This window comes from Suricata suricatta, chromosome 8, assembly GCF_006229205.1.
Source record: "Suricata suricatta isolate VVHF042 chromosome 8, meerkat_22Aug2017_6uvM2_HiC, whole genome shotgun sequence".
Taxonomy (NCBI): domain Eukaryota; kingdom Metazoa; phylum Chordata; class Mammalia; order Carnivora; family Herpestidae; genus Suricata; species Suricata suricatta.
Genome location: NC_043707.1, coordinates 20770144 through 20790321, shown reverse-complemented (window position 1 = coordinate 20790321; position 20178 = coordinate 20770144). Strand labels below are relative to the sequence as shown.

The 20178-nt window shown below is 53.7% G+C and overlaps 2 protein-coding genes and 1 long non-coding RNA gene across 10 annotated transcripts in view; 2 read left to right on the top strand and 1 right to left on the bottom strand.

The window, feature by feature from the left end:
- Positions 1–8358, bottom strand: part of RABEP2 (rabaptin, RAB GTPase binding effector protein 2) — an 11355-nt gene extending 2997 nt beyond the window's left edge. For 2 of the 4 annotated variants that reach the window (XM_029949909.1, XM_029949910.1), the window contains exons 1-7: positions 8221–8351; positions 7540–7749; positions 3394–3551; positions 2203–2313; positions 1768–2115; positions 1418–1513; positions 1219–1317 (exon numbers count right to left, since the gene is read on the bottom strand). In XM_029949909.1, the coding sequence (XP_029805769.1) occupies positions 1219–1317; positions 1418–1513; positions 1768–2115; positions 2203–2313; positions 3394–3551; positions 7540–7749; positions 8221–8281 (1083 nt within the window). In that variant the 5' untranslated portion in view covers positions 8282–8351. Of the gene's footprint in view, positions 1–1218; positions 1318–1417; positions 1514–1767; positions 2116–2202; positions 2314–3393; positions 3552–7539; positions 7750–8220 lie in introns of all 4 variants that reach the window. The other 2 variants (XM_029949911.1, XM_029949908.1) reach the window with 2 other exon arrangements.
- Positions 8359–8484: 126 nt separating this feature from the next.
- Positions 8485–9429, top strand: LOC115300251. The gene is made up of 2 exons (XR_003912567.1): positions 8485–8771; positions 9118–9429. It is a non-coding gene; the product is annotated as an uncharacterized LOC115300251 (long non-coding RNA).
- Positions 9430–14091: 4662 nt separating this feature from the next.
- On the top strand, positions 14092–20083 carry CD19 (CD19 molecule). 5 transcript variants are annotated; one of them, XM_029947385.1, is made up of 15 exons: positions 14092–14203; positions 14474–14728; positions 15067–15270; positions 15405–15698; positions 16701–16808; positions 17072–17120; positions 17389–17477; positions 17849–17962; positions 18097–18201; positions 18285–18353; positions 18463–18519; positions 18619–18675; positions 19435–19527; positions 19621–19722; positions 19889–20083. In XM_029947385.1, exons 1-14 carry the CDS (start codon positions 14119–14121, stop codon positions 19710–19712), a joined length of 1671 nt encoding a protein of 556 aa, XP_029803245.1. In that variant the 5' UTR covers positions 14092–14118; the 3' UTR covers positions 19713–19722; positions 19889–20083. The 5 variants fall into 5 exon arrangements, with proteins under 5 accessions (XP_029803245.1, XP_029803244.1, XP_029803243.1 ...); XM_029947384.1 differs by having other exon boundaries at positions 18460–18519; XM_029947383.1 differs by having other exon boundaries at positions 15384–15698.
- The last annotated feature ends 95 nt before the right edge of the window (positions 20084–20178 follow it).

The window sequence follows — 20178 nt, the reverse complement described above, 5'->3', positions numbered from 1 at the left end:
GGGGGGGGGGGGCCCTCAAACTCATGAACTGTGAGATCATGACCTGAGCCGAAATCAGGAGTCAGATGCTCAACCGATTGAGCCAGCCAGGTGCACCCCCCCCCCATACTCTCTCATTGATGGCTTGGAGGTCACAAGTGGCAGGCCACCTTGAGTGTTTTATTTGGTCCATACTTTTTCCTTGTTTTTAAGCTTAAATTAGTTGCCAACTTTAGGGGTGCCTGGGTGGTTATGTGTCCGACTTCGGCTCGGCTTTGTGCCTCATGGGTTCAAGCCCTGCATCAGGCTCTGTGCTGGCAGCTCGAAGCCTGGAACCTCCTTCAGATTCTGTGTCTCCCTCTCTCTCTGCCCCTCCCCTGCTTGCTCTCTCTCTCTCTAAAATAAATAAACAATAAAAAAAATTTTTTTTTAATTAGTTGCCAACTTTAAAACTAGGAGACCACACACAAATACCCAGGTTTCGGGCTTCTCTTGACAAATCAGAAAACGTGGCAGCATCAAGGCTGCATTCCCATGTGGCTCTGGTCACAGAGCTGAGGGGCAGCAGCGCCCCTTGTGGGCCCCTGGGCTTCCCCCCAACCCTCCCACCCCCGAGGCCTTCCGTCTACACCTGGCCCACGTGAATCATGTACACTTCCTGTCTGGACTTGGGGAATGTCTGGTTCCGAAAGTCTTGCCTTTAAGCCTCACGACTGTGCAAGCTGCATCCCACCATCTCCGTTTCTTTTTCTTTTTTTTAAATTTTTACTTATTTCTGAGAGAGAGAGAGGCAGAGTGTAAGCAGAGGAGGAGCAGAGAGAGAGGGAGACACAGAATCCGAAGCAGGTTCCAGGCTCTGAGCTGTCAGCAGAGCCCGACACAGGGCTTGAACTCATAAACCAGGAGATCGTGACCTGAGCCGAAGTCGGATGCTTAACCGGCTGAGCCCCACCACCATCTCCATTTCAAGGAGGCAAGGCTGAGGCTCCGAGCTTGTGGGATCAGCTCGGGATCACAGAGCCGGCGCGTGGTGGTGTGAACCCTGTGTGAACGCAGAACCCGTGCTCTGACCATGGTGCCCTGGAAACCTCTCATGCTCCCGACACCAACTCCAGGGTGCAGCCTGAGCGGCTGGGGATGGCGGAGTAGGGGAAGGGGGGGCGGGTGAGCAGGACAGGTGTCTTGACCTTCCCGCGTGCCCGTCCCGGCCCAGCCTTGTGCCTGGCCCCCAGCCCTCACCATCTGGAGCTGAACCCGCTCCTGGGCTTGGCTCACGGTGCCCTGCAGGGTCCGCAGCAGCTGCTCTGAGTTCTGGACCTGGGCCAGGAGCACTTGCATCTGTGGGTGGAAGGAGGTAAGGCTGAGGTCAGCGCCAGGGGACAGGATGCCGCCGCTGCCGCCAGGGGCCCTGCCGGGGCTGCGGCAGAGCAGGACCCACCTGCTTGGCGCAGTCCTCATTGCTCCGCCTCAGACCCTCCTGTAGCTCGTCCCGCTCGCGGCTCATGCTCTCCAGGTCCTTCTGCAGCTGCCGCCCCTGCCGCAGAGGCCGGCCTCAGTCTCAGCTTCTGAGGGGAGGCCTGCCCTCCTCACCAGGCCCCTCAGGCCTCACTTCTACATCTCGGGGATGGGGAGGCTTGGGGGACATCTCTCCACCGGTCACCCCACCTCCGCGGCCTGAGCCCCAGGTCTAGCTCCGGGGGTGGACACAGGGGGTGCCCAGGGAGCACCTGGGGAAAGGGGGAGGCGGATTCAGGCGTGTGGGCAGGCCGCTTGGCCCCTTCCACTCACCTCTGTTTGCAGCTGCTCCCACTGGTTTTCCGGGACGAGCTGGTAGCCAGGAGGGGGCAGGTAGATGCCCTCGGGGACCAGGGTGCCCGTGGACACCAGGGAGGCTGTCTCTTCCTGCTCGGGGCTCAGGCCCTGGCGGCTGCGGGGCAGGGACGAGCTGCCGGCCCCGCCGCCGAGGGAGAAGGAAGAGATGGAGGCACTGTCGTCACAGTTGTGGGCGAAGGCTTCGGCCGCCGCGCCCCCGTCTCCACTCAGCTCCTCGAGAGGCTCCAGCGGGGGCGACGGGTCCCGGGACAAGGGCAGCAACTCCGTGGAGCCGTGTAAGGAAGGGGGGTGCCGGGGCCGTCTCTAGGGGAAGGGGCAGGGAAGAGGCTGGGGGGCCAGGGTCCTGTGGCGCCCCCCTCATCCCGCAGCACCCCCCAGACGCCCCCTCACCTGGATCTCTTGAATCAGCTCCTCTGCCCTGAGCAGTTTCGCCTTCAGCTCCTCAATCTCCTGCTCCATGGGCAGCACGATCTCCCGAAGCTTCTCCGAGTCCTCATGGGCCTGGAGGAAGGGGGTTGGGCAGCAGCAGGCCCCTCCCGACTCCTGGACCCCTGGGTCTGTTCTGAGTCTTCTCTCCAAGCACATCAGCCCTTCTAATTCTCCCAAGAAGGTGCCGTGCATCCCCATTTTAAAGATAAAAACACAGAGGCTCTGAGAGGTTACGCAACTTGCCCAGGTCACAGAGTAGGAAAGAAGCCAACGTCACTTCCTGGTACCCGCTCGTTCATCATTCTTTCCTTCCCCTGCATCCATTTCTAGCTGTTTCTTTTATCACAGAAGCTTGCTTTTGTAGTGGGGCACCTGCCCTAAATTCTATATCACCATCTACATTTCTCCGTTTCTCCATAACCAAGCATGGCCACTCAACTAAATTCCAGCAAAGGAGATGTAAATGCAAACTTCTAGGCAACTCTTTAAAAGGGAGAGGGTGTGCTTTTCTTTACTCCTTCTCCTCCTCCTGGATGGTCAGGCTGTGGACATGATGGCTGGCACTCCAGCAGTCATCTTGGACCATGAGGCAATAAACTACCTATGGCAAGACAATAACCTAAGAGGAACCTGGGTTCCTGGTGACTTGTTGACCTGACATCAGTCCTGGAATGTCTACCTGTGGACTTTAAGACAAATAAATTTCTATCTTATTTAAGCCGCTGCTGATTTGGGTTTTCAGATTTCATCCTAACTAGTATGTCTTTTGCTCCTATCATGCCCATGTTGCTAGCAATTTCTTTGTGGTCTGTTTTTCGGCTCTGGGATCCTCCCGAACCTTCACAGCCAGTGCAATGGGCTCTGGCCACCCCAGCTGAAGGTCTGGTGAGTGGTGGTCATCGTGCCTTGTGTATGAACGCTGTCCTGGGGCACTCGTCATCTTCCCCTACACGACCCCCTTCATCTTGGAAGGCAGCAAACCTGGCCATCCCTCCAGAAAGTGACGGGGCCAGGACCCTGCCAAGTAGTACATGCCACACCCAGCATTCTCCCCGGGTGCCCTGCTCCCCAACGACCTGCCCAACAGTCCCTTTGCTCCGTGGTCACCTTGCCTGCCTCCCCACATCCTGGGGCCAGGGAGGTCACCCCCACCTTTTCCATCTGCTTCTCCAAGGAGTCCAGGGGGTGAGCCCGGGACAGCAGCTGCTTCAGGCGCCCCAGCTCCCGCTCCTTCTCCTCACATTCCTGCTGCTGCTGCTGCCGCTCCTGCTTCAGAGAAGTGATCTGGGCTTCATAGCTGCTGATGGAGTCTGGAGGGGCGGGCAGGGCAGCGGAGAGGGGGTGTCAGTGCGCTGGCCTCCCTGTGGGTAAGGAGGGGGCGCGCTGGCCCCACTGTGATGGAGACTGTGGGCTCAGTGCACAGATGGCCCCGGGGCCAACCCCCTCTGCATCAGCATCCTCTGCTGCAAAACGGGGACGCTGACCCCACTGGGCTGTTATCAAATGGGATGACACCTGGAAGGTGTTCAGCCCTCCTTCTGGTGCATAATCAATGCTGAAGACGTGATATCTATTCCTATTAATAGGTACCAAGAATAACAATCAACTTCTAATGGTAGTAGAACATTTTTGCTCTGGAACCAGAGAAATGATCAGTTAAGAGCCCGGACACCGGAAGTTCAAATTCCGATGGGGAAGGCAGCTGCGGAAACAGTGACCAGGCAGCAGAACATCCCCACGAGGCTCATTCCTGGGCCTGTGGACCCTAGAGCGGTGACCTCTTCACTCGGCCTGCCCGGCCGCGAGAGGACACCAGCAGGGGGCAGAAAGAAGGACACACTAAGTCCCAGCACCAGTACCAGCAGAGGCTCAGAGGCAGGAAAGTAGATGTGTATCGGGGACACGGTGGGCATGCGCAAGAGCTGGAGGGAAGCCCCCCCGCACAGAGGTGCTGGAAAGAGGAGGGGTAGAGGGGCAGGGAATGGTTCTTAAGACTGTGCATGCCACGCCAAGAAGTTTGGATGTATCTTACAGGTCAGTGGGAAGTGGAGGTGATGCTGGGAGAAATGGGCCACTTTTTGTTTTTTTTTTAACATTTTTAAAAAAGATTTTTTAAAAATCTTTTTTTTTTTATTTGAGAGAGTATCTTAAGCAGGCTCTGTGCTCAAGCTCTGGGATTATGATGTGAGCCAAAATCAAGAGTTGGATGCTCAACCGACACCCAGGAGCCCCAAGGATTCTTTTTTTTACTTTTAAGTAATCTCTACACCCAACCTGGGGCTCAAACTTACAACCCTGAGACCAAGAGTCACGTGCCCTACTAACGAGCCAGCCAGGTGCCCCGCAACTGTTTATTTGCATACTTACGTATTTTAACTTGTACTAACATTAGACGTAAAGCGTTCTCTTTCCAGACTGCCTGGGGGCCACCTTCTGCTTTCTAGCTGTACGACCTTGGGCAAGTTACTTAACCTCTCTGGGGCTCAGAGCTTCCCCTACAAAATGGAAACAGATACCAATTCCTACCTCATAGAGTTTGTTATGAAGATGAAATACTCATCTTCATATTTAACTCAGAGGGGCACCTGGGTGGCTCTGTCAGTTCAGCATCCGACTTCAGTTCAAGTCACGATCTCACAGTTTTTGAGTTCAAGCCCCACATCAGACTCTGCGCTGACAGCATGGAGACTGCTTGGGATTCTCTCTCTCCCTCTCTCTCTCTGCCCCTCCCCAACCAAAAAAAAAAAAACTTAAAAAAAAGAAAGGTATTTAATTCGCAGCCTGGTTCATAGTAAGTTTTTCAAAAGTTCACATTACACCACTTTGCTTTTACAATAATCCTACATATTAGTACCTGTTTTTACTGGGAGAAATCAAAGAAGATTTTCACTTTTATAAAAAATTTAAAAAAAAAGAAAAAAGCGAAAACTGCGTTGTGTTTTTTTTTACAAAGATCCCTTACGGAGGCAGCGACAGTGACCCCACCAGGCTCCTCCCCAGGGCACTACACTCAGCCTCTCAGCATCAGAGCTCTGAACTGTGTTGGCGATCATCTGTACTTTTATCTCCAATGATTTTGTGCATTCGTTAGCCAAATGGCTCCTGCAGTATCAGAAAGGCCTAAGAGGGGTTATTTTTTGGGTCTGGGAACAAATTTCCATGAAAATTAACGGTAATCGTCTCTTTACATGCTATTTTGGCTTAGAAAATTTTCCTGGGAATGCTCTACTTTTGCATAGCGGAGGAAACCTGTATTCTTCTATTTAGGACACACTTTGTTTCTCTTATACAGACAGGAAGTTTCTTTTACTATTTATTTATTTTTAAAGGTTTATTTATATTTGAGAGAGAGAGAGAGAGACAGACAGACAGACAGAGCACGGGTGGGGGAGGAGCAGAGCGGGAGAGGGAGACACAATCCGAAGCAGGCTCCAGCTCTGAGCTGTCAGCACAAAGCCAAACACGGGACTCAAATTCACAAACCGTGAGATCATGACCTGAGCCAAAGTCGGATGCTTAACCAACTGAGCCACCCAGGCACCCCTCTTTCATTTTTTACTTTTTTTTTTAGTTTGTTTATTTTTAAATCTGTATACCCAACATGGGGCTCAAACTCACAACCCTGAGATCAAGAGTCACATGTTCTAGGGCACCTGGGTGACACAGGTGGCTAACTGTCAGACTCTTGGTATCGGCTCAGGCCACGATCTCACAGTTCCTGGGATTGGATTGGGCCCTGTGTTGGGCTCTGTGTTGACAGCACAGAGTCTGCTTGGGATTCTCTGTCTCTTTCCCTCTCTGCCCCTCCCCAAGTCACTCTCTCTGTCTCCCAAAATAAATAAATAAACTTCAAAAAAAAAAAAAAGAGTCACATGTTCTACCAACTGAGCCAACCAGGTACCATGGAAATTTCTTTTATTATTATTTTAAAATTTTTTAACGTTTATTCTTTGAGAAAGAGAGAAATAGAGTATGAGCAGGGTAGGGGCAGAGAGAGAAGAGGACACACAATCCAAAACAGGCTCCAGGCTCTGAGCTGTCAGCACAGACCCTGATGTGGGGCTCAAACTCACAAACCATGCATGAGATCATGACGCTTAACCGAGCTGAAGTCGGACGCTTAACCAACTGAGCCACCCAGGCACCCCATCCAGATACCATGGAAGTTTCTTTTAAAATAAATATATGTATGGTGGCTGGGTGGCTCAATCGACTAAGCCTCTGACTCCTGATTTCTGCTCAGGTCATGAACTCACGTTTTGTGAACTCAAGCTCCGTGCTGAGCTCTGCACTGACTGTGCAGAGACTGCTTGTGATCCTCTCTCTCCCTCTCTCTCTCTCTGCCCTTCCCTTGCTTGTGCTCTCTCTTTCAAAAAATTAACAGGTAAACTTAAAATAATACATGCAAGTCTTTACAAAACGGGTCTGTCTGAAGAACAAATACTAAGTAGGTGACAGAGCAGGTGGTATGAGGAGACAACCACAGTGCCCGGGTAGTGTGTGGATGCCTGAAATGCGGGAAATACAACCCCAGAGAAGTCTGGAGCCAGCAGTGGTTGTTAGGAAAGGAGACAACATGGTGAGAGGGGAAGTTTAGGAAGTTAACTCTGGAAGCCAATGTCAAGGCCAGACTATAGAATCAGACCTGTGAGAAGGCTGGGACACCATCCAGGGGGATTGTCAAGAGTTTCACTCCAGCAGGAGCCACGGAAGCAGAGGGGTGAGCCAGGGCTGGAAGCTATTTTGGAGACCTTGCACTCAGACTAGAGAAGGGGGAAATAAAAACAGAGGCTGGGCGGCGGATCTGGGGCCCTGTTAGCTGCTGCATCTCAAGTACAGAGAATGGAAGGGAGGGAGGGACATCTGAACATGTGCGTGACAGTGCAGTTGTAGGGGTGCCTGCGGAAGGAAGGAAATCGGAGGGTTAGACTCGCAGAGACTGGCCCCAGAGCGGAGCCTGAAGCCAAGAGGCTTACACCAGGCTGGTTCCAGGAACTGAAAAGTTGCTCATCTTCAGGGTTGATCAGTCATCAGTGAGGGACAAGAAATGACACCAGGCAAGGGGACACACAGTGGCTTGGAGCTAAACTTAGTGGAACTCACAGAGCTGCTTCAAGTGCAAGCAGGACCTCTATGCAAATTTTGGGGCACCCCTTCCTCTGGGCCCTTAGGCCTGCCCTGTGCTAGACAGCCCTGCGAGCCTACTCCACAGCTTATCTATGCACCCTGACCCCTTTCTTGTCACGCATTCTCCTTTTAGGGGGTCGCCAGGGAGTCTGGGAAGAGTCCCTGCCTCACCTTTCAGGATGGCCTGCAGAGAAGCCACCTCCTCTTGGCATTGCCGCTGCACTGCAGCCACAGCCTCGGCCTTCGTGCTCTCGCTCACCTCCGCCACAGCCTTCATGGTCTCCATTTCCGCCAGGGCGCCTGCCAGCTCAGCCCGAAGCCGGCCAAGCTCCTCTGACTCGGCCTCAACCTTCGCCCCCTCCTGGGGCTGGGGGTTCAGAGCTGCGAAGGACAGGGAGTAACTTCTTCCCCCATCACTCCAGCGTTCCCCATGCTTGGGACTACAGACTCAGCAAGTCCGGCAACCTGGGGCAGCGGCCGCGATCCTCACACCTTCGCCTGGCCCCGCCCCGCTCCTGGCCCCGCCTCTCCCCCCGCCTCCTTCTCACCTTGTAGTGCCATGTGCTGCTCGGAGCCCCGCCTTCCCCCACCCCGCCCCGTCTTTTCCCAGACTAGACCCCTCCCTTCCAATGGCCCCGCCCCTCCCCTCACTGGGTCCTACCTTTCACCGGCCACTGGCCGCCAGACCACGCCCCCTCCTCCGGTGGTCCCGGGCCCCGCCCCCTCCCTACCGGCGGCGAGGCCCCGCCCCTTTCTCCAATCTCCCCTCACCACCCCTAGTCCCCCGGCTCCGAGCTCGGCCCCGCCTCCGGTTCCACCGCCCCTCGCGTGCATGGACGCGCCTTCACGTACCGGCCCCCGGCTGCCGTCGCCGGCCATCCTCGCCCGAGACCGCCGGCGCAGCTGCCGCCATCGCCTCCACGCAAACAGCGGGTTCCAGCACTCCTTAGTGACGGCGCTCACCACTTCCGGGTCCCCTCGGCTGTTTCCGGATCCGCTCGGCTGTTTCCGGATCTCCCCTGGGCTCGCGGCCCAGGCCGGAGCTGGGGGCCGATTGCCGAGTCTGGGCCGAAGATTTCCGAGTCCGAGCTCGGCTGCCGCCCCAAGCCCCGCCCCTCCCCGCCTTCTTTCCTGGGCAGCTCTGTTAAAGAAGGGCGCTTGTCCTTCAAACCCCGAAGTTCTTTCATCAAAGGCCCTCCGGCTTTTCCGCGTGACCTTGGAAGCTTTGCTCGTTACAACTCCTCCGAGACTTCCGCCCGCCTCAGCCCAAAAAGAAGGCGAAGCTTTCGCGGTGTCTTCCGAGTCCTGCTGCCAGCCCCTTGATGGGCCTCTGGCCCCCGGCCGCCGACGCCTGGCTTACGTTACAGCAAATTGTAGCCGGGCCTGCTTGTACCTCCGTCCTGGTAGAGCGTCCCTCGGGGCAGGGCTGGGTCAGGTTAACTTTTCTAGGCGCCGGGGTCCCCTTGTAGTCCGTTGGAGAAATCAGGACTTCCACGTCCCCACCCCCACCTGGATACTCAACCAGTCAGGGCGTCCTGCTAATCCCCCCCACCTCCCTCCCCGCCTGTGCCCTGCAAATCCCTCTCCTTCCTGGGCCACTGCCTTAAATCAGGGTCTCATTATCTATGAACTTAGCCACCCTTAGCCATCGGCTACCTGAGATCTTCCCTTAGACGGTGACAGGCAGTTCAAACTTCAGTGCAGTGCCTTGATTCCCATTCTTTAAAACCCCTTTCTCCCTCTGTGAAGTACATTCCAGAAGCCTGAAAGTCCTGGAAGTTCTACTCCAAAGGACAATATTCCAGAAGGTGTCCCTTTTTCTTCATCGCCACCATCTCTCTCCTGAACTTCCACAATGCCTCCTAACTGTTCACCTGTGTCGCCTTTTGGTTCCTTTAGTTCATTCTCAAAGCAGTTAAAGTGATCTTTGCAAAACGGATCATATGTCATCCCTGTTTAAAATCTTCCAGTTCATTCTGATTTGAAAATGGGCGAAGGACAGGAATAGACATTTCACTGATGTCAGTGATGGCAAATAAATGCATGAAAAGTTGTTCAACATCATTAGCCATTAGGGAAATGCAAATCAAAACCGCAAGGATATATCACTACACACCTACCAGGATGGCTTAATTTATTAAATTTGAAAAAGCATAATAATACCAAATGCTGGTATGTTTATGGAAAAACTGTAGCTCTCTTATATTCCTGATGGGAAATGCAAATGGTGTAGCCTCTCTGGAAAAGAGTATGATAGTTTCTCGAGTGCCTGACTGGCTCAGTTGGAAGAGCATGTGACTCTTGATCTTGGGGTCCCAAGCTCAAGCCCCATGTTGGGTGTAGAGATTAAACAAACAAACTTTAACAAAAAAGTGTGATAGTTTTTTAAAGTTTATTTATTTTGGGAGAGAGAGAGTTGGGGAGGGACAGAGGGAGAGAAGGAGAGAGAATCCCAAGCAGGCTTCACACTCAGCACAGAGCCAGATGTGCAGCTCAATCCCATGAACCTTGAGATCATGACCTGAGCCGAAATTGAGTGAGACACTCAACCAACTGAACCACCCAGGTGCCCCAAGAGTATGACAGTTTCTAATGAAACTAAACATAATCTTATTTGAACACACCAACCTTTTCCCCACCTCCGAAGACACCTCCTCAGTGAAACCTTCCCTGACCATCCTATCTCAAGGAGCTACCTCTATCACCTGTCTGCCAATAGATGACTTCTCGCCATCTGAAATTGTTTATTGATTGACTTGTTTATTACCTGTCCCTCTTTACCCTTCCAGGTCCCCAAAACTTGAATCAAAGCTCCATGAGGTTGGGAACCTTGTCTTGTTTCTGCTGTTTCCCCAGCACCTAGCACAGTGCCTGATTTACAGAACAAAACAAAAAACACATGGTAAACATTTGGTGAATAAATGAACATTTTTCTTACTGATCTCTGGCTTTCCTCTAATCTCCCTTCCACACTGCAGCCAGGGGAAGTTTTAGAAAATGCAAATCTGGCCAGGTTAGGGGCTCCTGGCTGGCTCAGTCGGAGAAGCGTGAGACTCTTGATTTTAGGGTCATGAGTTTGAGCTCCGAGTTAGATGTCGAGATTACAAAAAAAATCTGGGGGCACCTCAGAGACTCAGTCGGTTAAGGGTCCAACTCTTGGTTTCAGCTCAGGTCATGATCTCATGGTTCATGTGTTCGAGCTTCACTTTGGGCTCTGTGCTGAGCTCGTGTTGGGATTATCTCTTTCTCCTTCTCTCTCTGCTTCTCCTACATGTTCTCTCTCTCTCAAAACTGAATAAACTTAAAAAAAAAAGAGTATTAAAAAAAATCTGGCCAGGTTAACTCCTGCTTATAAATTCCCAGGAGTTTACTGCCCTCAGATTCCCTGTGTGTGTGGCGGAGTTTCTTGGGAAGGAAGTAAAATAGGGACTTTACAGAAGGTTCCAGTCAACTGTCAGGCTTGGATTTTATCCTGAGGCCCTGGGAGCCTTTGAAGGCTAGTGAGCAGGAGAAGCACATGACTGATACCAAGGAAGTTCTTTCTGTGTAGAGTTTAACTAAAGAGCAAAAGAGAGATAGAAGACAGACCACAAAAGAGGTTATTGAAGTGGTTCTGTTTGGGAAGGGAAGAGCCCCCAAAGAGGAGGAAGTTGATTCTAGAAATACTTAGGATGAAAAATGGACTAGCCCTGGGACTGAATGCATGAGAGAGAAGGGAAGAGAAAGTTTTCTTTTACTCTTCCTAATTTCCTTTTGTTGACGTTTTTTGCCAGGAAAAACAGGTTTACTTGGGAATAGCAGAGAACTGTGATTCAGGATAAGCGAGAGACAGCAAAAACTATAGGCTAGCCAACACATACAGGAGAGGATTGTTATTTTATGGAGAACAAGAAGTTGGGAAGGGTTGGGGTGCCTGGGGCGCCCAGGTGGTTAAGGGTGGGGCTTTGGCCCAGGTCAGGATCTCGAGGTTCATGAGAACCCCACATCAGGCTCTGCGCTGACAGCTCAGACCCTGGAGCCTGTTTCAGAATCTGTGACTTCCTCTCTCTTTGCCCCTACCCCACTCACGCTTTGTCTCAAAAAATTAATAAATGTTAAAAAAAAATTTAGGGGCACCTAGGTGGCTCAGTTGGTTAAGCATCTGACTTCAGCTCAGGTCATGATCTCACTCATGGTTCATGGGTTTGAGCCCCGCATCAGGCTCTGTGCTGACAGCTAGCTCAGAGCCTGGAGCCTGCCTTTGGATTCTTTGTCTCCCTCTCTCTCTGACCCTCCCGTGGGTTGTCTCTCTCTCCTTCTCTCTCAAAAATTCTTTTTGTTTTAAAAAGAAGTTGGGAGGGGTTGTTTTGAATGAAAATTCATTGGAGAAAAGCAAGAATTCAGGATGATAATGGTTTCTAGTTGGCTGAGCTGCAGGGCAGTTGATTTCTTGTAGGAGATGTAATGTACATCTTCCTCTGGAGAGTTCTTCTGTTGGGCCTGTAATGGACAAAGCTTCCTACAATTGAGGTAGAACAGTATGGCATGAGAGCTCCCCCTTCTGGCCTGGTTTCCCCTCATTAATTTCCACATTTTATGCAACAAATACTTAGTGAGCACCTACTAGATGCCAGGGAACAAGCCAGTAAAGATCCCTGTTGTTGAAGAATGAACATTCTGGGGCAGGAAGTGGTTAAGAGATTAACAAATAAGCAAGCCTATTTGGGAATCGGGCAAATGCTGGGAAAGAATCAAACCGGGGTGTGACATCCAAAGCCCCTGGAGGGTCAGGGAAGGCCTCATGGAGGAAATAACATTTGATCTGAGGCCTGAGGGATACGGAGGAGCCAGAGAAGCAAAAAGCTGAGGAGGGATCAGGAAGGAGAGAGGCAAGGGTAAAGTCTTTGTTTGGAGTGAGTGACAGAGTAGTAGAGGGTTGAGATGGGAAATGGAGGTAGGAGCAGCCTCACCTGCACTGCCAGCACAGAGCCAGATGCGGGCCTCGAACCCATGAACTGTGAGATCACGACCTGTGCTGAAATCCAGGGTCAGACGCTTACCCAACTAAGCCACCAGGCACCCCGCCTGCTTAGTGTTCTAAGCAGGAAAGTGCAGGTGAGGCAGAAGGAGATTGGGGAGATTTTGTTGAATGAAAGGCAAATGGAGGGGCGCCTGAGTGGCTCAGTCGGTTAAGCCTCCGACTTCGGCTCAGGTCAGATCTCATGTTCGTGGGTTCGAGCCCCGCGTCAGGCTCTGTGCTGACAGCTAGCTCAGAGCCTGGAGCCTGCTTCCTGTTCTGTGTCTCCTTCTCTCTCTCTGCCCCTCCCCCTCTCATGCTCAGTCTCTCTCTGTATCAAAAATAAACAAAAACATTAAAAAAAATAAAATAAATTAAAGGCAAATGGAGCCCTGCCACCCCACCCTCTGCATTCCCCAATGCCCCACTCTTCCCCCTCCTAGCCACCCCAACCCGACCAAAGGGAAGTGGGGCCCTGCTAGCTGGAGGGTCCCCGGGGGTTCGCCTGAAGCAAACAGGAAGCTGCAGCCCAGCGAGTCGAGCCTGGGAACTGGCAACTGAGAAAGCAAGTCTCCTGGGTCCCTGGACCCTTTCCCTGAGTGACTGCAGAGTAAAAGTGGAGTCACACCCACATATGCAGAGAGAGAGAGAGAGAGAGAGAGCTGGAGGAGGAGGAAAGTGGGGGGAGAAATGGTGGGGGAGAAAAACAGATTTATTAAGAGTCAGGATTCCCGAGTTCTAGTGCTTCTTTTTTTTTTTTTCTAGTGCTTCTTATATGGCCCCCAGCTCATTGTGTGATCTCAGGCAACACCCTGGCCTTTGGGGGCCTCAATCTCCCCATTTCTAAATGGGTTCCTTCCATAACTGAAGCAGGCAGGGGCATCCTGGGGAAGAACAGGAAGAAAAAGGGGCCCTGATCCCCAGTCATTTCTCAGGACTGTGGTGCGGGAGCTGTAGCAGGAACCTGGCATGTGCTCTTGGCCACTGGTTGACACTGTCTCTCATTAACTGAGGGCCTACTATGTGCTGGGCGCTGGGCTGAAAATGCTGCCCGTAAAATGTCCTGTTTAATCCTCACAAACAAGATTTTCATAGTACTATTATTGTCCTTAGTTCTTTCAGAGAAAGAAACTAAAGCTTAGACAAATGAAGAAATTTAGCCAAGTGGTAGACGTGGAGAGTTCAAAGTCAAGTCTGCCGGATCCCAAAGTACGCGTGATGGGCCGGTTGTGCAGAGTGGGAAGAAGGCCGAAGACATGTTGGTTGAACGAATGAATGGGGTATGTGTGTGATGAGAAATGGGTTTAGAGTCTGAGGTTGAAGGAGGGAGGGGGAGGAGGGAACCCCCAAAACTGGAGCCACTCAATTCAGTAAATAGTTATTGGGTGTCTGCGATGTGCCAAGACCGTCCCAGGGCACTGTGCATTCAGGAGTGAGCAGGACCTCATCTCTGCCTTGCGGGCTTATACTCTAGTCGGAGGAACAGAAAGTGACACATGGATAAGTTCATTTCACATGGTGTGAAGTGTTGGGATGAAAATAAAAGTGTGTCAGGAAAGAAACACGTCTTGTGGGTCTGGAGGGGTGCATAGAGAAGGGAGGCGTGACCACCCTCTTCCTCCCCGGGGGAGGGGGGGACTGCCTGCCTGCCCGCCCGCCCCCACAGACACTCATGGTTCAGTGCCCCCCAGGCCCCCGCCTGCCCCAGCATCCTCCGCGCGGCCAGGCTGGGTGCCCCGGGGAGTCTGGCCGCCATGCCACCTCCTCTCCTCTTCTTCCTCCTCTTCCTAACCCCTGAGGGAGTCAGGCCCCAGAAAATGCTGGTGTTGGAGGCTAAAGGTATGTCCAAAGGGTACAGATGAAAGGAGTTGGAGCTGGAAACTTGGGTCTGGCTGGGTGCCCTTGGCCGAGTAACTTACCTCCTCTGGGCCTTCATTTTATTATTTGTTAAACTCAGGGAGAGGGTGGAAGAACTCTGAGCTCATCCAGTTCCGGTTCATGGGGCCGCTAGGTTATCATCCATGGTGAGGAATGAAGGGGGCTAAGAGTTCCTTTCTCTCTCTCTCTCTCTCTCTCTCTCTCTCTCTCTCTCTCTTTCTCTCTCCTCAGAGGGAAGCAAAGCCGAACTTCCATGCCTCAAAGGTCCCACAGACGGTCCCCTTGAGAAGCAGGCCTGGTTGCAGGGGGCTGAGTTAGACCTGGGCCAAGGTCCACACGGCCTGGGCATCCAGAAGGGGACCCTGGGCATCCAGCTCCTCGTCTTCAATGTCTCTGACCAGATGGGGGGCTTCTACGTGTGCCAGTTGGGGCCCCCTTCTGACCAGTCATGGCAGTCTGGCTGGACAGTCAGCGTGGAGGGCAGCGGTGAGGTCTGGGCGAGGGCAGGGAGGGGTGGGTGTGAAGAGGGAGGCCTGCTACGCATGGAAGACCGTCGGCAGCTAAGACAGATTTGCAGGGAGGGGTTGGAGGGTCTGAGGGACAGGCAGGCTGTGAGTCTGAGGTGACTCCTAAAACTCCTGTGGCTCCGTGACTTCAGCACTGAGCTGTTCCAGATCTCTTTCGCTCTCGTCTCTCTCTGAGTTCCATTTCTCTCCCTGTTTCTCTCTGGGTCTTTGTCCCTCTCCGTCTCTGTCTTTCTGGGTCTCTGGGTCTCTCCTCCTCTCCCTGGATGTGTCTGTATCTGTTTCTGGGTCTTTTCCCAGGGGAGCTGTTTCGCTGGAATGCTTCGTACCTAAATGACCCAGGCTGTGGCCTGGGGAACAGGTCCTCAGGGGGCCCCAAGCCCTATTCTGGTTACCCCACAAGCTCCCATCTGTACGTGTGGGCCAAAGACCACCCTGAGATCTGGGAGACAGACCCTGAATGTGCCTCACCTAGGGGCAGTCTGAACCAGAGCCTCAATCAAGGTAAGGTGCTGGGGAGATGCCTGGAATTGGGGGTTCCAGGGATGGGGGGATGGTGATTGGGAACCGGAGGGTTTGCAGGGAGGAAGGAGATCCCAAGGATGACACTTTCCTAGCCTTGGCTCTCCCTGCCCCAGACCTCACCGTGGCCCCTGGCTCTGCATTCTGGCTGCCCTGTGAGGTGCCCCCTGCCTCCGTGGCCAGAGGTCCCATCTCCTGGACCCACGTGCGCCCCAAGAAGCATAACATCTCATTGCTGAGCTTAAACCTGAGGGAGGATGCCCCAGTCAGAGAGATGGGGGTCCTGGACACCTTCAGGGGAGGGGCTGTTCTGTTGCTGCCCCAGGCCACGGCTCAAGATGCTGGCACCTATTATTGTTACCGTGGCAACATGACCATCGAGATGCGGCTGAAGGTCACTGCTCAGTCAGGTAGGGTTTCTCCCAGTTGTGGGGCGTCTGTGTGGGGCTACTGGAAAGAACCAGAAGCCAGCTAACCCTGGTGCCCTGACCCAAGAGCTAGTACCAGACTCATCCCAAACCCCAGTTGCCACTTGATTCCAACCTTGTTTCCAAATCATGACTTTTCTGGGTCCTCTCTTCCCATCAGCTGCTCCTTCCCAGCAGCTTGGACAGGGTCTTCCTTCTTCCCCAGTCTTCACTGTTGGAGCTCTGAGGCCTCTTACACCATCAGCACCCTCTTGTCCTCGCCTACACATTCTTCCTGCTTGCCCTCCTCTACTGCCTTGGCTCCTTGGGCCACCATCCCTCAGTGACTCGATTCCAGGCTCCATACACTTCACACCCAGCCATTTCCTGGAACTGCCATTTGATAGCCCGTAGACACTGCAGGCTCAAGATAACAAAAAAATCCAAACTCCACATCTTCCCAGAGTGCAGTATTTTAGGTGTCCCTATGTAAGTGATGGACACTACCACCTGCCCAGAAGCCAAAGCCAGAAACCTGGTCACTTCCTTTTCCTCACCCATCCGTCCACCCTCGTCACAGTGCTCTGCCCATTCTGTCTCCCTCCTGTGGTCTCCCAACCACAGTTCTCAAACTCACCCTCAACTTTCACACCCAGCACATTGCAGCTTCCCCACCTCTAACCCTATGAACCTCTGTCCTTCACTTTGAAAAAGACCGTCCTTAACTATAGCAGGAAGCTGATCTTCGTGTCCCTGCTTAATCCTAACATAGAGTCTGACTGTAGTCATGCTTTGTTCAATAGATACTGTCCCAGGCTCCACGTCAGGCTCTAAGGCACAGTCTGTGGCCTCAGAGGGAGTGGGAAGAGCTCTCCTTGTAGCTTGTGATTTTGAAGACCTGTGTCTCGCCCATGTTCCCAAAACGTATGGCCCTTTGAGGGCCTGAGCCTGGGAAGCAAGACGCCAGCCTGGGGCCCTCATCTCATACCTGCTTTTCCCTATCAGTAAGGTACTGGCTGCTGGAGGCTGGTGGCTGGAAAGTCCCCGTTGTGCCATTACTTTATCTGATCATCTGCCTGGGTTCCCTGGTGACCTTTCTTCATTTTCGAAGAGGTGAGTCATGTCCCCCCGCCCATCTGCCCACCCCACCCCATCTTCCTCAGCAACAGCCCACACTGGCCAGTCTGACAACCAACCACCTTTCTCCCCTCGCATGCCTCCCCTACAGGCTTCCAATTCTGTCCCCGATTCCTCTAACCGCCCTCCAAAGTTACCGGGCCCCTTGGACTTTGAATCCCATGGACCCAAGTGGCCTCCCCAGTGCCCCGCAAATCTTCACCCTGCCTCCTCTGATCACTCCTCTTAACTCCCACCAGCCCTGATCCTCAGAAGGAAAAGAAAGCGAATGACTGATCCCACCAGAAGGTAATGATGCGGTCTCCCATTCCTGCACTTTTGCTTTAGGCTTTGCGCTTACTGTTTCCTCTGCTCAGGATGTCTTTTTCCTTCTCTACCGTTGAAATACTGCCCAAGCTTGAAGCCCAGCTCCAAAACTACTCCCGCTGTGAAGACCTCCTTAAAGTGATCCCAAACCCCTCATAGGCTGTGCCAGAACACAGGAGCTAAATACAAGTGACTACATCCTATCCTCTGAGGACTTGGCCTCACGGGGCAACTCCTCTTCCTTCGCCAGGTTCTTCAAAGTGACGCCTCCCCCGGGAAGCGGGGCCCAGAACCAGTACGGGAACGTGCTCTCGGTTTCCACGCCCACCTCTGGCACGGGTAGGAGGCACCGCAGGCTCTCTGACTCCGCACCCATTTTCCCGGCCACACCATTCTCCTGAGCGCCCCGCCTTCCCCAGCTCGGAGCTCCGCCTTCAGGAGAAAGCCCTGCCCAGGGCGCGGAGCCCCGCCCGGATTCGAGCCCCGACCCCAGCGCCAGGGCCAATAGCCCCGCCCCCAGGACGCGGGCCGCAAGGTCCGGTTCCGAAAGCCGCACCTCCCGGGAGGTGGAGGCCACGCCCCCAAGTGGCACAGCTACCAGTGCCCCGCTGCATCTGCAGATTCCTCTCCTTTGCCCAGCCTCGCAGACTCTTAGCATTGACCGTCCCCGTCCCTTTTCTCCCGCCCCGTTACAACGTTCCTCCCTCCAGGACGCGGCCTGAGGTGGGCTGCAGAGCTGGGGGCCGCCGTCCAGTCTTACGGAAACCAGCGCAGCGACGTCCAGGAGGCCAGAGCCGCGGGGTCCCGGAGCCCGCCCCCAGCAGGTGATGGGGGCGGGGTGGGCCGGGCAGGGGTCCTCACGTGGAGGGTGTTGGAGCGGTCTGTGGCTGGAATAGTAGACTGGGGCCTGGAGGAGGGGGGCTGTGACTCGGTTCCCACTTGTATCCCCAAACCCCAGGCCTAGAAGAAGAGGAAGGGGAAGCGTATGAGGAGCCAGACAGTGAAGAGGGCTCCGAGTTCTACGAGAATGACTCCAACCTCGGGCAGGACCAACTGTCCCAGGGTAAGACTGCGCTCCCCGGCGGCTGCCCCACCTTCTCAGCGGGGTGTGTGGGCCCTGGCTGGACCCCTTTCCTTCTCCACCAGATGGCAGCGGCTATGAGAACCCTGAGGACGACGCCTTGGGTCCCGGGGATGAAGACTCCTTCTCCAGCGGTAATTTGGGGTCCTTGTGGGGCCTCAGCGCCTTGGGAGGACCCAGAGGTCTGTGGAGCCCCTACAGGCCAGGAATGGTCCCTGGAGTTCTCTTGTTGTCCTGCAGCAGCTGAGTCTTATGAGAATGAGGATGAAGAACTGGCCCAGCCAGTCTCCAGGACAGCAAGTATGTGGGAGGATGGGCAGGTTAATGTGGGGGGGTGTGTGGGTGGGGGTGTGTGTGACCTGGAGGCCAGGAGGAATAACTTCCCTCTTCCTTCTCTAGACTTCCTGAGCCCCCATGGGTCCGCCTGGGATCCCAGCAGGGAGGCAACCTCTCTCGGTGAGAAACGCTAGGGACCCTCCTGCCTTGCCCAGATTGGACTGACCTGGCCTCAGCGCTGACTCCACGCTCCACATTGACCTTGACTGTGATCCCAGCCCTAATTCTGGCCTTAGATGAACTCCTAACATTAACCTCCACCCCAATCCAGTATTTACCCCATCCCCAACTGTGACTGTCAGTTCTGATCCCAATCCGATTCCAGTCTGCGTTTTTACCTCCACCTCACTGCAGCCCCAGTGCAAACCGCAGCTCTGACCCCAATTGTCTGTACAACCTCCTTTCGACTGCGACTCTCGACGTTGACTTCTTCCAGTTTTTTTTTTTATGTTTTTCATTTATTTTTGAGAGACAGAGAGAGACAGCGTGAGCAGGGGAGGGTCAGAGAGAAAGGGAGACACAGAATCGGAAGCAGGCTCCAGGCTCTGAGCTGTCAGCACAGAGCCCGATGCGGGGCTGGCACCCATGAACCGTGAGATGATGACCTGAGCCGAAGCCGGACGTTAATTGACTGAGCCACCCAGGCGCCCCACCAGTTCGGTTCTTGACATTGATGATACTCGAATCCACACCTGACCAAAAGCTATACTTGACAAGGGCCCCGAACGTGTTGCTGAACGTAATCGCTCCATTCCAGTACCCACCGATCAGGCCTCCCACCTACCTCTGCCCCTCAGATTCCCTCTGTATGTTAGGCCACACTTCCCTTCCCCAAACCCCCAGCATGGCGCCAGGCCTCCCAACTCTCCTGCTGCACAGGGTCCCAGTCCTATGAGGATATGAGAGGGATCCTGTATGCAGCTCCCCAGCTCCACTCCCTTCGGGCCCAGCCGGGTGCCAATCATGAGGAAGGTGGGTGCTTCTGTGGCTGTCCCCTGCTGTCCTCTGAGGCTTCCCCCTTTCCAGCCTACTCTGCCTCTACTTACTGCTCCCGGTCTTAATCAGATGCAGATTCTTATGAGAACATGGATAATCCCAATGGGTCAGAACCAGCATGGGGAGGAGGGGGCCACCTGGGCGCCTGGAGCACTAGGTGATTCCTTGCAGGTGAGCTGGCAAATGCCCTCTATGGAAGCGGAAGTGGGAGAAAGAGGGAGATGAGTGGGAGTAGACATGGTTCTCAAGGAGGGAGAGGGGAAAGGGTTCCCAAGGCCTGGTGTCCAGGGGAAGGGCTCCTGAGACCTCCTTCCTCATCACCGTTTCTTCTACGTAGCCTGGGCCTCCTTAGGCCCCCGAGATCCATACCGGATTCTGAAATCTGGGACCCCAAGCACACAGTGTCAACCTCTGGAGCAGCGTTGCTTGGATGTGTATATCTGTGTGCATGTGTGCGTGTGCGTGTGTGTGTGTACCAATGAAACTTTGACTCCCTTTGCTTACTCCAAATAAACTCAGTGAATTCTTCCAATCCTATGACGTAAATGCCTTGTATGGTTGTATAGAAGAGGTGGAGGGCGGGAGGTGAGGACGTGTGTACTCCTATCCCCTCTCGAATCCAGCAGA

What these genes read in the sequence shown, in the direction of transcription:
- CD19 (XM_029947381.1), top strand. Translation starts at nt 14,119, where the DNA reads ATGCCACCTCCTCTCCTCTTCTTCCTCCTCTTCCTAACCCCTGAGGGA. An exon ending in GAACCAGAGCCTCAATCAAG is followed by an intron (nt 15,271 to 15,383) that starts GTAAGGTGCTGG and finishes ACACTTTCCTAG; the next exon opens with CCTTGGCTCTCCCTGCCCCA. An exon ending in CTTTCTTCATTTTCGAAGAG is followed by an intron (nt 16,809 to 17,071) that starts GTGAGTCATGTC and finishes AACTCCCACCAG; the next exon opens with CCCTGATCCTCAGAAGGAAA.